The following is a 13,390-nucleotide window of genomic DNA, read 5'->3' as shown; positions in this document are numbered from 1 at the left end:
TCAAAAATTATAGGAATAGGAATCCATCCCCAGGTAGCTTGGGAATCAGGGAATTTTTTGCTACTGGAAAAGACTCCCCTTGTGTGACTTTGTACAACTGCATCCTCCAGTTTAGGTCACGGCATTTGAGCTGTAGGTTTTCCACAGACAAGGTTTTATGAAGAATTTCTTCAGACTGGCTCAACACAGGTGTAACAGTGTGAAATTTAGTATTATGTGAGAGGCTGTGCTTAGCGGTCTGATATTCCTTTCCTGTGATCCCATACACAGCCTCAGACCGTATAGGCAGCAGTTGAATTAGGTGAGGGCATTTTCATCTCAGCTCCAAAGATTTAAATGTGCACCACTGCTGAATGCAGCTGACCAGACTGATCCCAAAACTCCCACTCCTGTTCAGATGGGCTGGCAATCCAAACAGGCAGACCAGATCCTCTGGCCCCTTGTAGGCTTGTTCTGCTAGGCAATATTCTTTCAGTGTTGCTGCTCTGATCATCCATCGCCATCATCCTTCCTCTTGTCTTTTTTTGGGGTAGAGAAGGTTGTTTTGGTGTCAGTACTTGGGTAGGGTCCGTAAGGGACTTTTCTGAGCCCTAGGAAAGTACAAATGGTTATCTTTGGGCACAGCTGGAGCTGGATACTTGCTAAACTGTGAATTTCCATTTAGTATAAGAGTTCATTAGCCAGGTGCTGTGAACAACCTTCCCAGGTGAAACATTGTCCGCAAGCTGTCCCTTTTATCTCTGTAACCTTTCCACCTTTCTTCTTGTTTTGCCTTTGCCACCAGACCACCTCCCAAGCACACCCTGAGCCGGGTCATGATCACCAAGAGCCGCGGGAAAGACAAGCTGTGGTGTTACACTCGTGAGCCCATCAAACAGCCGTTGCTGAAGAAGATCCTGGGCAGTGAAGAGCTGTCCCAAGAAGCCTGCATGGCCTTCATTGATATCCTTCCACTGCCTGGGGGAGCCCTTGGGCAACAGGTCTGACAGGCAAAGTGCTGAGCAGGCTCTTTAGGGCCCCAAGCAAAGCCCATGGAAAGGTTTGTGGTCCCTCTTAAGGGCTTTGGAACCATGTCACAGGCTTGGGCCTGATCCTGAAATCTGTATTCAAGCATCCTTGAGATCTGAGGGGTGTCAGTACATCTTAATAAATGAGGGCCAGGGAGCAAGTTATTGAGTCCTGCTGGTCCATGCTGCTTAGTGGTTAACTCACCAGCTCTGTTCTGGCTTGCTTCAGCTGTGCCTCTCCAAAATGCATCTGCTGTGGAAGGGTGTAGCCCTAATCCAGTGTGAATGCAAACCAGTCCACACGGCCTTGGGGACAGGGTTTGATGCCTGAATAACCCTTACTTGGAGGAATATACACAGCATGGGAGAGATGAGCTGAGTGCAGACATAGATCCAATCTGTTGAAGTAGCCTTTATTTTTTGGTGGAGCTTTGTTCTAGGATCCAGACTTTATGGTTTGAACAGTTCTGTTGGTGTAAGCCTGTTACTGATTGATATTACACTATTGCTGCTACTACTGGTTTCCTCTTACTAGCAAATAATAACAGGAGGAGGAATTAAAAGAGCTGGCAAAAAAATAAGAGGACACTTGCAATTTTATCCTTTTCCTCTTGCTGTATCATACATGATAATTCAGAAAACTGTGGCCTGTTCTCATGCAGAATAGTTGCAATATGGCATGATGGTGAAGGTCGTCATTTGGTTTATGTTACTGCAGCTCCACTGGTGCCTGGCACCAGCTGAAAATCTGGTCTTTTACAGTGGTACCTGTATGTGTGATCAGGTAACACATAATCACACGCAGCTTTCTTAGGTCTACACACCCTGACCGCAAAGCAATTCTTTCAACCTGAGATGGTGCATGATAAAAGTAGAGAGCTCTCTGGATATCTCCTCAGGCAATTTAAAACCTTTACCATACACTGTGCCCCCTCCATCAAATTGCAGCCACTTCTGTAGTCATATGTAGGATGTCTTTAATCACATCGTCAACAGAAGGGCTTCCCCAAACATCCCGGTTAGCCGATCCTTGACTCCTGCCTCCCACCAGTGCTGAAATACATGGGTGACTACCCCTCCAAAAGGACCCGCTCAGTCAATGAGCTGACAGACCAAATATTTGAAGGTGCCTTGAAAGCCGAACCCCTGAAGGATGAAGTCTACTGCCAGACCCTCAAGCAGCTCACGGACAACCACATCAAGTAAGCGTCATTCATTCTCCTCGGCACAAATGCACTAGCCTGTGTGTTAGGCAAAGCAGATCTGAAGTGTCCATGCCGTGAGTGATATTTTTTCCTCCCGGGTCTCTCCTCGTGTAGGTACAGTGAAGAGAAAGGCTGGGAGCTGTTGTGGTTGTGTACAGGCCTTTTCCCTCCAAGTAACATCCTCCTGCCCCATGTCCAGAGGTTCCTGCAGTCCCGGAAACATCACCCCTTGGCGGCAGACTGCATCCAGAGACTCCAGAAAGCCCTGAGGTACGGCACCAAAAGACCTCCTAGTCCTGACCGTGCCACGGCATCCAAATATGCATGAGAAAATACGAGTAGGAGAGATTGGGGTGGCTGGGGGGACAGTGGAAGTTCACAGCTTCTCTCTGCATTCAACCAAGCTGAATGAAAGGGGCATCGGGTGGAAAACGTCACTGGTAAACTGTCTGGGGAAAAATAGAGATTAATTAAGTCGATTTTGTCCTGCCATCTCCATTTAAGTCACCTAAACCCTAAGCAAATAGACATTACCCATTTCAATTTTTCTTTCTTCTTTTTTTTTTTTGAGGGGAAAACCTAATATTAAGAAAGTAGCCGAAGTTACTCATAAAAGAAAATGTATAAAAATGGAAGATTTTAAACAAAGGATTCTTGCTTTTAGGCTGTGGCACTTACCGTCTCCTGTTTTGCAGGAATGGATCCAGGAAGTACCCACCTCATCTGGTAGAAGTGGAAGCCATCCAACACAAAACCACCCAAATTTTCCACAAGGTTTACTTCCCTGATGACACCGATGAGGTAAACGGGGGAGAAGGAAATTCTTCTTTTCTGTCAGGATGGATGTCAATTTTCTTATGAAAATCTCAGAAGAGGCTAATATTGGTTCTGATTCAGAAAAACTCAGCCTTCCCAGAAGACTCTGGGCAAGAGCAGTGTAAGGAAAACCCATCCTTATCTACCCTGACCAGCTCAGGGGCTTGATTTACTGCAATTCACCTTTCTCAAGACGTGGGTGCTGTGCTGGTGTTCACTGGAGGCTTTATAGTATGACCCCAGAAAGAAGGAAACCGGGTGGGTTCATCTCCATTCACTCTCAGTGGTTCATAAGCCTTGGATATCAGTTATTTGCAGCCTAGACCGACAGATATCGTCCACCCAACTATACCCAGTGGGGTACCATGATGGGGCTCCCTGGGGACTGGGCAGACTATGGCAGCACTGACAAGTAGGTAACTGAAATTATACCTTCTGACCTGAGATGACGCAGAAATCATAGCTGCACTCAGGAACCTCTCATTAAGCATCTTACATGCTAATAAGGCAGCTAGTTACATTGATGCCAGAGCAGATATGCATGTCCTTGCAGATACTGCTGTCTCATGCTACTGATTAGTCTTCCTGTGAGGCTCGCATCTCCCTCTCCCCTCATGCCCTTGGACACAACTAAATTCCTGTGTTTCCAAGTGGGTTTCTGTGTAAAGCAGTGCACACACATGGAGGGAAAAGGATGATTCCTCTCCAGCAGCTGCACGTGTCCTTGTTTATCTGTAACAGAGAGTTGAGAGAACTGCTGGGATTTCTCATCACTTCGAGTATCTTTTCTACATGACCAGCAGTAAGCATGACACTGCTTTATACACATGCATCTGCGTGAAAGCCGGTAGAAGGAGGCAGTGGGGACTTCTGCACTTGGATGGGTTTGCTGTGATCCTTTTGGCCGTGGCAGGACCTGGTAGAACATGCGTCTGCACCAAAGGGCTGCTGAACACCAGCAGCACTGAGCTCCAGGCTGGTCTTTCATGGGGTATGGAATATGGGTCCTGGTGGTTTCGTGGTTCAGGCTAACGCAGTCATGCATGCGGTGGTCAGAAGCGTAAATTCCTTAAACTGCTATGAACCGAATCTCTTTAAGTGGGCAGAGCAAAACTGAGGCAATGTAAATGCTGAGCACAGCTCAAAAGGCAAAACAGGGGCTGGGACCTGCATGCAGGTGGGACAGTCCTTTAGATATCCCAGCCACACATAAAGCAGGAGTCATCTCCCCTCTCTCCAGCTATCCAGAAGTCAGACATTTGGTTTAAGCCAGGCGTCTGACCTCATCATCATCATCAGTGGAGAGACAGTTGAGACAAATCAGCCTGGAGCTCTCTCTCTCCACCCCCCCTAGACAAATAGCTCCAAGACCTAACTGTTAGATCAGAAAAATATCTTGTGCTGCCTGGGGAGCCCTGGATAAGCCAGCACAGGATATAGATAGAGCATCACAAAGCACAACGGTACAGCAGTAGCGTGGCTGAGCTTCTGCAAATGTCCCTTCCCATGCCCAGAGCCATAATCCACAATGTCACTGATTTCATTGGTGGTGGGCACCTAAATCCCTTCACGTGTCTGAGCCTAGAGTTCCTCAAAGAGAGCCTAAAGTGGAAATTAAGCTTGAGGTAGCAGTGGTGAGGATCTTCCTTTCTTTGTAGGCATTTGAGGTGGAGTCCAGCACGAAAGCCAAGGACTTCTGCCAGAACATCTCCAACAGGCTACTCCTAAAGTCCTCTGAGGGCTTCAGCCTCTTCGTCAAAATCTCTGACAAGGTGAGTGACCCACCCAGAGGCTGGGGTAGCCCCCAGGCACTCGGGGTGACCCACCTGCCAGCGGGTACATGTGTACACAACTCCAGTGTTGGTGGAGCCAGAGCTATCTGCACCCTCACAGGTGAGATGCATTTCTCTGCAAGCAGCGTGGTGTTTCTAAGTCAGATCCAACCTGCTACAGGTGAGATTTTTAGTCCCACAGCCCTGACTTACAGCAATCATCCCAAAGGGCTTAAAATACAGACAGGCAAAGCTCTCCTAGCCTGTTGCTGAGTCGGGTTTATAAGAAAGGACTAAGCAAGAAAAACACGCAGCTTAGAGCTGCCTCAGGCAACTGGGAGAAATCTATGGAGATAGTCATCATGAAGGGAAATGAATCGTTCCGGTGAAACAGGAAGCTGCAATAAGGAATAATGGGTGAAATTAGAGACAGAGCCTGCAGCAAGGTGCTGGCAGTGACTTTCTCACATCAGCAGTTTGTAATACATCAGTGTAAGCGGGACAGAGCAGTGAACAGCTACAGCAGATGGGGCAATGGCCAACACTGTCTGTGGCCTCTTGCCACTTGCTCAACCTTTGTAACCATGTGCTGTGTCCCCCAGGTTATCAGTGTGCCCGAGGGAGATTTCTTCTTTGACTTTGTGAGACACCTGACAGACTGGATAAAGAAAGCAAGACCCGCAAAAGATGGTAACAGTGACTTTTCTCCATTGTGACTCACACAGAGCCCTCCTAGAGCTCTCCAGCCCTTTCAAACAAGACTGACCACACAGTCTGCCCCGTCTGTTGGGCCACACTGCTGTGGTTGTGCTGTCTGCACCAGCTCTGGGGACAGCACCTGGGAGATGATCTGTCCAGGAGCAGCAAGACCTCTGCTCCAGGGCTAGACCTGGCCCCTACGAGGAGCACCTGCTGGTGGGCAGTTCTCCAGGGCCAGCCCATGGGAAAGTTTCAGTGGTGGGATTCATCTCACCTCGCTGCCCGCATCTGCAGCGGAGCTGGCTGCAGCTCTGTTGAATGTATCAGTGGCTGCAAGACACAGGTGCCTCCAGGGTGCAAGTCCTGCATTAGGTATGAGCACTATCATTGAAGTACAGCCATGCAAATGAATCCATACGCTCTTTCCATTTGATTAAAGCTTTGCAAGATAAAGGTGTGGTTTTCCCTGCAAGGTCAGAGCCCATTTGGCCTTGTGAGTGCCCCTGTCCCTGCAAGCTGTGACGGCACATGGGCACCACTGGCTTGCAGGGACACCGATTGCCAGCTGATGCTCACAGCATTGCTCTTACATATCTGCTCCCTGCTTCCTTTGCACAGGTATAGTGCCTTCCCTCACCTACCAAGTGTTCTTCATGAAAAAGCTATGGACAAACACAACGCCTGGAAAGGACTCGATGGCAGACTCAATATTCCACTATTACCAGGTACGCCGGGACCCTGCAATAAGAGTGGAGACTTGAGAGGAATTAAGAATGGGTTAGAAAGACTTTGTCTATCTGCAGGTGGACCAAGTCTTGCATTAAATAGGAAGAACTCTTGCCTTAAATAGAGCACTACAAAGAGCGCTGTTGAGTTGCATGGCAAGGAGCAGCCTTCATGCACTTTAGGGTAACCAGCTCAGCTGGGATTTGGGCCAGCTGCTTTTGGGTGGGCAGCAAGAAACATGAGAGAGTGTGTCCTGCTGGCAGCCTCAGCAGCGATGCTGAATTCAGAAGCATCCTGAGGGTTTTCAGCCACCTCCATTTGTGGGGATGAGCTGTGACGGTCCCAGCAGTTAGGTGAGAAGTTGCAGTTCTTCTGCTCTTGTTTCTTCTGGGGTGGAAGAGACACCTTAATGTCCCAAAGCTCTCTCTCATGCACACATACACTCACTGTGTTCTTGCCTGGATAAAGTGGTTGTCCTAATATGACTGCATCCCTTAATGCTTGAGTTAGTCACTTGACACATTTTCAGACACTTTTGGTAATGAGGGAATAGATTTTTTAAAATTGCAAAAAAAGCAGAAAACCCATTCAATTCCAAGTGGCCATTACTTAGGGGTGGATTTCCTGGGATGAGGGAGGGTGAACAAGACTGTAGGTTCACACACGTGATAGCTAACACAGGGACCACCCTGTTTCACATAACAGGAGACTGTTTTAGACCAGAGAGGATCTCTAGACATCTAGTGTGGTCTCAGCTGAGCAGCTGCCTCTCCACCACATTTAGCACAATTGCTACGAGTGTTCCCAGGGCAGAGCATCTTAGCCAGGGGCTGGAGACCTCCACAAACTCCGTTTAACATCTGAGGACGAAGGTCTGTGGTCATCCCCTCTATCTCTGAATTATTCTTTCCCCCATGCAGGAGTTACCAAAGTACCTGCGCGGCTACCACAAGTGCACACGGGAAGAGGTCCTGCAGCTGGCAGCTCTCATCTACCGGGTGAAGTTTGAGGATGACAAGTCCTATTTCCCCAGCATCCCCAAGCTCCTGAAGGAACTGGTGCCTCAGGACCTCATCCGGCAGCTCTCTCCAGATGACTGGAAAAGGGTAAAACAGCAGCTTGAGACACACACCAGGCCTGGCTGGGGGAAGCCCAGCCTCTCGGGTGACTTGCCTAATGTTCAACGTTGAAGTGGGGCTGCCAGAATGAGTGGCCCGTGTTCCTCTTGAGCCTTAGCAGAGCTGCAGCCTCCCCAGCATCGCCAAGAGGAAGGATTGTACATGTGTGTTCACACATGCATGCCTTGCAGCGGGGTTTTTTTTGTGCTGCATGTGGCTGTGGCTGTAGTGTTGGATGCAGCACCATACGGACACATGCTGGTAGACAGTCTCATGTAAAGGTCTGTTGTTTAAGGCAGACTATTGAGTAGAGGGGTAATTCTCCCTGCTTTACACAGGGAGAGCTGTGGCACAGGTACAGACAGGTCTACAGCCATGAAGTAACGTCGGTGTCTCACTGCCAAGAAATAGTCTTATAAGTCCTTTCTGTTTCCTGAGACCTGAACTCAGCCATATGCCTAACCAGTGAGCTATCAGCTTCTCTGGGTTGAAGGTCTCTCAGTCTCCTCTGCTGCATAAATTGAAGGATCAAAACTTATAATCCTTTTAATGGAGTCACCAGCACAGCTCATCTAAAGAAAGAAGGACCTGCCTTGGTTCCAGGCCCTGCTCCAGTGACCACCCAGCATTTTTGTGAAGTGTTCATTGGAGCAGAGACTAGAACCGACCATCTTTGTGGGACTGACGCTCCTTCCCTGCAAACATCCCTGGTGCTAGGTAGTGCAAACCCTCCAACTCTGTTGTGTTCTCTGTTGCAGTCCATTGTGGCATACTACAATAAGCACGCGGGCAAAACAAGAGAAGAAGCCAAGCTTGCCTTCCTAAAGATTATCTTCAAGTGGCCTACATTTGGATCAGCATTCTTTGAAGTGAAGGTACCTGCCTTGTTTGGGGGTTCTCTGGCAGCTTTGAGCCAAGGTCAGGAGCCCTGTATCACAGAGAGGTTCCAGGTGTGCAGGGTTGTCCCAGTGTCTGGACCAGACTAGGACAATCCTGATGAAGCAGGGAAAGAGTGTGAGACTCTCCATCAGTAAAGGGCCGATACACTCATTTATTGCTGCCCTGCGTCTTTACACAGGCAGAGGAATTGTAGAGCTTCAGCATCAGCACATCTCAGTCATTGGGTCTGTATTCGTAGCTGTGCTGCTGAAGAGCCAAGAGCCGTTCTCTCTTTTGCCAAGGCAAAGGGGAACGTGCAGTTTTCCAAGGGACGTGCCCGCACGCACCACGAACCAAATCCAGACCACCCACCACGGCACCAGGCTCCCATCAAAGACAGTAGAGGCCAGTAGTCACGAAGTCTGTTCAAGTATTCTGGACACCTTATTGCAACTCCCTCTTCTCAATGACCACACAGTGAGCCTGGGCTGGAAACAAGTTTCTGAAATTACTCATCAGTTCCTTGAACTTGGGCACCCCATTTTCTGTCATGTCCATCTTAGATGGCATAAGGGATCTGATTAAATCCTGTGATTTTCCCACCAAAAGTGACTTGGTAGCCAAGAAATCTGTGGCAGGGCCAGAAGCTGAGCCCCCATCCCCTGTGCCCTACCTCATCAATGGAACAAATTGAATGTCCTCATGGCCCAGGGCTGGGAGAAGGGTTTACCAGCAGGAACAAAACTGAATGTAAAGATCTGAAGGGGACAGAGCAGTCTAGTCTTGGCCTGGGTCCACAGCAGCAGGCATGAGGAGGAGCAGAGGGACTGAGGGGGAAAGGAGATGTCTGGGGTTTGCCAGCCTGGCACAGCTCTTCCTTGCCAATGGCAAGGAACTTAATGCTGTCAGCAACTCACCCACTGGTTATCATGCATTTAGGAGATCTGTACTTAACTAGACAGCCCTGACTATTGCTGATACCTTAATGAGCTCTATGTTTATCTTTAAAGGATAAACTGGATAGTAGTTAATGGGCCACCAAATGCTGGCAGGAGAAGACAGGGAGAGAGGAAATAGGAAGGGGTCTGATTTTGCATGACACATCCCCTAACCAGTTCATCTCATCTCCAACAGCAAACTACAGAGCCAAATTATCCGGAAATCCTTCTAATTGCCATCAATAAGCATGGAGTCAGCCTCATCGATCCCAAAACCAAGGTAAGCAAAACTGAGGTATTCACCAGATGCTCCTGAGCCCACTCCCCAACCCCTCAACAGAGGTCACCCGAAAGACCGTGTTGTTCAGAACTTCAGGAGTTCTCATTAAACCTAGTTAGAAAGGCTGGATAGCCAGAAAAGTTTCTGGAGGCAGAAATTCGCTGTTGCACAGAGACAGCCCAGCCTTTTTTAACAGGAGATGGATTGGGAGCATCAACTGTTAGGGCCCTGCAGAGGGAGGATACACACACTCTTTCCTTAATCCTTTCACAGACATTAGGACAGGAGCTGGAGTAAATGAGCTCCTACTAGTTACTTCCACCAGCCACATTCTAGTACAGCAGTCCACCACAAGCACTGGAGGATCCAGTCTTGCATCTCACTGCCATTCCCATGAGGCCATGGTACAGTCTCATCTCAGCAGACGTCCTTGGTCTGCTTTGATGGAAAGTGAGCAAGGGCATGAGAAGTCCCCACAGCCCTTCGTGAAAGTTGAGGCTGTCGCATGTTGAGTGTCAGCCTTGTGTTCCCACCAGGATATTCTCATCACTCATCCCTTCACCAAGATCTCCAACTGGAGCAGTGGCAACACGTACTTCCATATAACCATCGGCAACCTGGTGAGAGGAAGCAAGCTGCTCTGTGAGACCTCCCTGGTAAGGAGTGTTAAAGATTATTGGGCACAGTTAAACCAAATCCTGACTTTGGCAGGCAAAATTAAATGCTTCCAGCAATTTGTGTCTCAGGGATGCTCTGGGCTGAAGGTGGTCTCTTAGAAGAGCCCCCGATGTGTTTTTTCCTTCTGGATTTCCTATGGCTCTGCTCAATGGGTCAGGGCTCTCACTTGGTCCATCATCCAACTTATGAGCAAGCCTGAGGTGCTTGGGACATTGCCATCTCAGGAGCATGAGGCACTGCTCCCTGTCACTGGACTGAAAAGCATATTAAAGCAGATGTGGGCTCAGGGGGAACTCCTGAGCCCTTTTACCAAGATCCTTTGCCCAGATTGTCCCTAGTAACAGTCACAGCAACAAACCTCCTCCTAGACTATCTTAAACTCAAAGCATGAAGGATAAAAATTCCTGCTGGATTAATTGTTATTAATTTGAGGCATTCAGGATTTTGTTGGCCATTTGAAAATCCAGGTCCCATCCAAAGCTCCCTACATCCTTAGCCTCAACAGCACCCTGGGACGGTAAGTTCCTCCATCTCAACACTGTAAATTATGTTTGGACTGTGTTCCTTGTGGTGGTGTCATTTCACCCAAGGAGAATGGTGGAACAGGTCAAAATGTACCTGAAAACTTGAAAGTCAACAACTGGTAGTCAGTGTGTTCAGGAGGCACGAACCAGAGACTGTGTTCTAAAGGCAGGTAACATCTCTCTCCTCCTCAGGGGTACAAGATGGATGATCTTTTGACCTCGTACATCAGCCAGATGCTAACAGCCATGAGCAAACAGAGGAGTGCAAAGGGTAGCAAGTGAACTGCAAGAAGCCACTGGCAGGTGGCCATGGGGCTAATTCACCAGCTGAGGCCTGTGGGATACCCGTGCAGCTGGGGGAGAACCTTTGCCTCCCAGATGTGGAAGATGAGCCGAACACCATCAGGGAGTTCGCTGGACTCTGACCTTGAGGGGTCAAATCCCACCTCCCCTTCCAGCGAAGACGACTATCTCTGACCTCCCGTTCTCCTTCCCCACCCTGCACCCCGACTCCATCTTACACCTCAAAGATCTCCAGGGGACACCACTGCTCTCAGACAGTGACTGAGCAAAGACACTCCGGCAGGAGGTTTGCCTGAACCCAACGGTTGGCATCGCAAAGGCTCTTGGAAGAGGATTTGTGTGTGTGTGTGCGTGTGGCTTGTTTTGTTTTGTTTTGTTTTTTTATTAAGTAAGGGAGAGCTATCGGGATGCTAACGGCTTTTGGTGAGGTTATGGGCATTTCAGGTTTGAAGAGGAATAACAGAGCTCCAACCTATGCTGGAAAGATATCCAATGAACACTGCAGGGCTTCTTGTTGTCTGACATTAGAAAAGAATACGTTGTGTTCTTAAGAAGGACAGAAAGAAAAAGCAGGCTGGGAGGAGCACGTTTTAACTAGGAATCAGAATAAACAAACTACTGATCGAACAGGCTAGAGTACTAAAGTGCTGTCTGTGCAATGCTGGAAATATTTAAAGAACAAATTTTAAAGTTTTGTTTCTTCTTCTATTTATTTTTTAAAATATTAAAAAGGAAAAAAAAAAATCCTGCATTTCGTGCCGGTATCTGGACGCCGACTCGGGGCTGAGGGTGACCTGCAGGACAATCCCTCGCCCAGGGATTCCCCCAGAGCCGTGATTGCCGGAGGCTGAGTAAGGCACATCTTTCCCAACTTATGGGCTCAGCTGGAAGTGAAGCTTGGAAGACGAATTATCTCCTTTTGCCCCCTGTGTCCAGGCAAATTAACCCTGGGAGGATCTTTACTGCAAGCTTCAATACGGATGTAGGGGTTTTGAAGTCCCCACGCTTGGAAGACTGAGGCCAAGCCTGTGTTGAGCTGTGATTCAAACACGGACTTGGCCATCAGGGTTGGAAACAGCTAATGATTTTATTGTGCTTTTGTGTGTGTGTTGCTGTATAAAAAGGCTCTTTACGAGTCCCAGCTGGACCTGAACCACTCACAGCAAGGGCAGGCCCTTGATTTCAGTGGGCTTTTCTCCATCTTTGTTTGGCTGTACTAATCTGCTGGCTGGTTGTCCTGTCTTCCACCCGACGCCACGCAGTGTGGACCAGCCTGCTTTGGAGCAGAGATGGGACCTGCCAGCAGAGAGGAGGCTGAAGCCACGTTGTATCTGGGGGGGATACAGGGGAAGGAGCCTGGGGTGCCTTTCCAAAATCCAGGCTTCAAAGGAGCACGTGCCTGGGTGTGTGGCAACAGGAAGGGTGAGAATTGTCCACCAAGACCTGGTGCTGGTGTCACTAACACTAAGTGGATCTCAGTAGATGTGGGAGACCTCTCTTGGTCCTGTGCATTGGGCTGAGTTTGGCTGCTTTCATAAAAGTCCATATTGTAGGGTGTTGTGTGTTGCTTTGTTAAGCTCAGCTGGGCTTGGTCACCCAACATCATGGCACGCCAGGCAGAGTCGGCAGCACTGCCTACCGGACCTCAAGGACCGTGACATCCGACTGGGATGCAGCAGTGACTTTGGACCTCTGTTGCTCCACCAAAGTGAATGAGATGCTGCATGGAGACATCCACCAGCCGGACAGGGCTGCTAGGAGATCCCCTTCCTCCACTGTCCCCCCTACCCAAGGCACTCTGGTGATGGGAGCGTGGTTACACCAGCCAAGGCTACATTGGGAGCTAAGCTGCCTTCTCACCATCCATCTCTGATGCTTCTCTCCCCTCCCTAGCTGCCGTGATCCAGCTGTCCCAGGGATCCCACCCGTCCTTAGACACATGCCCATCATCCCCACCACCACCACCGCTTTCGTGAGTCTCCAGCCATCCCTGCCTCCCACAGCACACTCAGTAGAAGATGCAGCATAGCAATGTTTTCCAGCGCTGTCCTGGGCCAGCTTTCCCCCACCACCACCCTCGTCCCTCCACTCACAGCTCTGTCAGCCTCTCATGCACCCCACCATTTTGGGGGGTGCCAGGACTTTGTGTGTGTGTGCCTGTGTGTCATATGTATTGGCGTCTGCTGGCTTCTTTGTATTCACACCAAGCAATGTAACATGAAAAACATGTGTCCAAGCAAAATACTCTAATTAAAAAGCATCAAGTGGTTTGTGGGAGGCTGTTCTGCACTGTGTGGTTGAGGTGGTGTCTCCACGGGGAAGGGTGGGCTCAGGGCTCCCAGGTCCTTGTTGGGGACAAGACTTCTCCTTGCAGAGTGGGACTCCCGGGGAGAGTATCCAGCAATGGGGAGCAAATCATCAGCGTGCCTGGACTGGAAATTAAGT

At 49.1% G+C, this 13,390-nt stretch overlaps 1 protein-coding gene across 2 annotated transcripts in view; it reads left to right on the top strand.

The window, feature by feature from the left end:
- Nucleotides 1-13,208, top strand: part of MYO7A (myosin VIIA) — a 108,636-nt gene extending 95,428 nt beyond the window's left edge. For both annotated transcript variants that reach the window (XM_076328470.1, XM_076328471.1), the window contains 12 exons: nucleotides 785-942; nucleotides 2,056-2,209; nucleotides 2,327-2,482; nucleotides 2,908-3,013; nucleotides 4,687-4,800; nucleotides 5,403-5,490; nucleotides 6,118-6,224; nucleotides 7,146-7,331; nucleotides 8,102-8,218; nucleotides 9,357-9,440; nucleotides 9,977-10,096; nucleotides 10,835-13,208. In XM_076328470.1, coding sequence (XP_076184585.1) covers nucleotides 785-942; nucleotides 2,056-2,209; nucleotides 2,327-2,482; nucleotides 2,908-3,013; nucleotides 4,687-4,800; nucleotides 5,403-5,490; nucleotides 6,118-6,224; nucleotides 7,146-7,331; nucleotides 8,102-8,218; nucleotides 9,357-9,440; nucleotides 9,977-10,096; nucleotides 10,835-10,924 — 1,480 coding nt within the window. In that variant the 3' untranslated portion in view covers nucleotides 10,925-13,208. The remainder of the gene's footprint in view (nucleotides 1-784; nucleotides 943-2,055; nucleotides 2,210-2,326; nucleotides 2,483-2,907; nucleotides 3,014-4,686; nucleotides 4,801-5,402; nucleotides 5,491-6,117; nucleotides 6,225-7,145; nucleotides 7,332-8,101; nucleotides 8,219-9,356; nucleotides 9,441-9,976; nucleotides 10,097-10,834) is intronic.
- Nucleotides 13,209-13,390: the final 182 nt, after the last annotated feature.

Source organism: Aptenodytes patagonicus, chromosome 1 (genome assembly GCF_965638725.1).
Source record: "Aptenodytes patagonicus chromosome 1, bAptPat1.pri.cur, whole genome shotgun sequence".
Classification (NCBI taxonomy): Eukaryota; Metazoa; Chordata; class Aves; order Sphenisciformes; family Spheniscidae; genus Aptenodytes; species Aptenodytes patagonicus.
The sequence above is the reverse complement of the archived record's forward strand: the minus strand, read 5'-3'. Positions and strand labels throughout refer to the sequence as shown.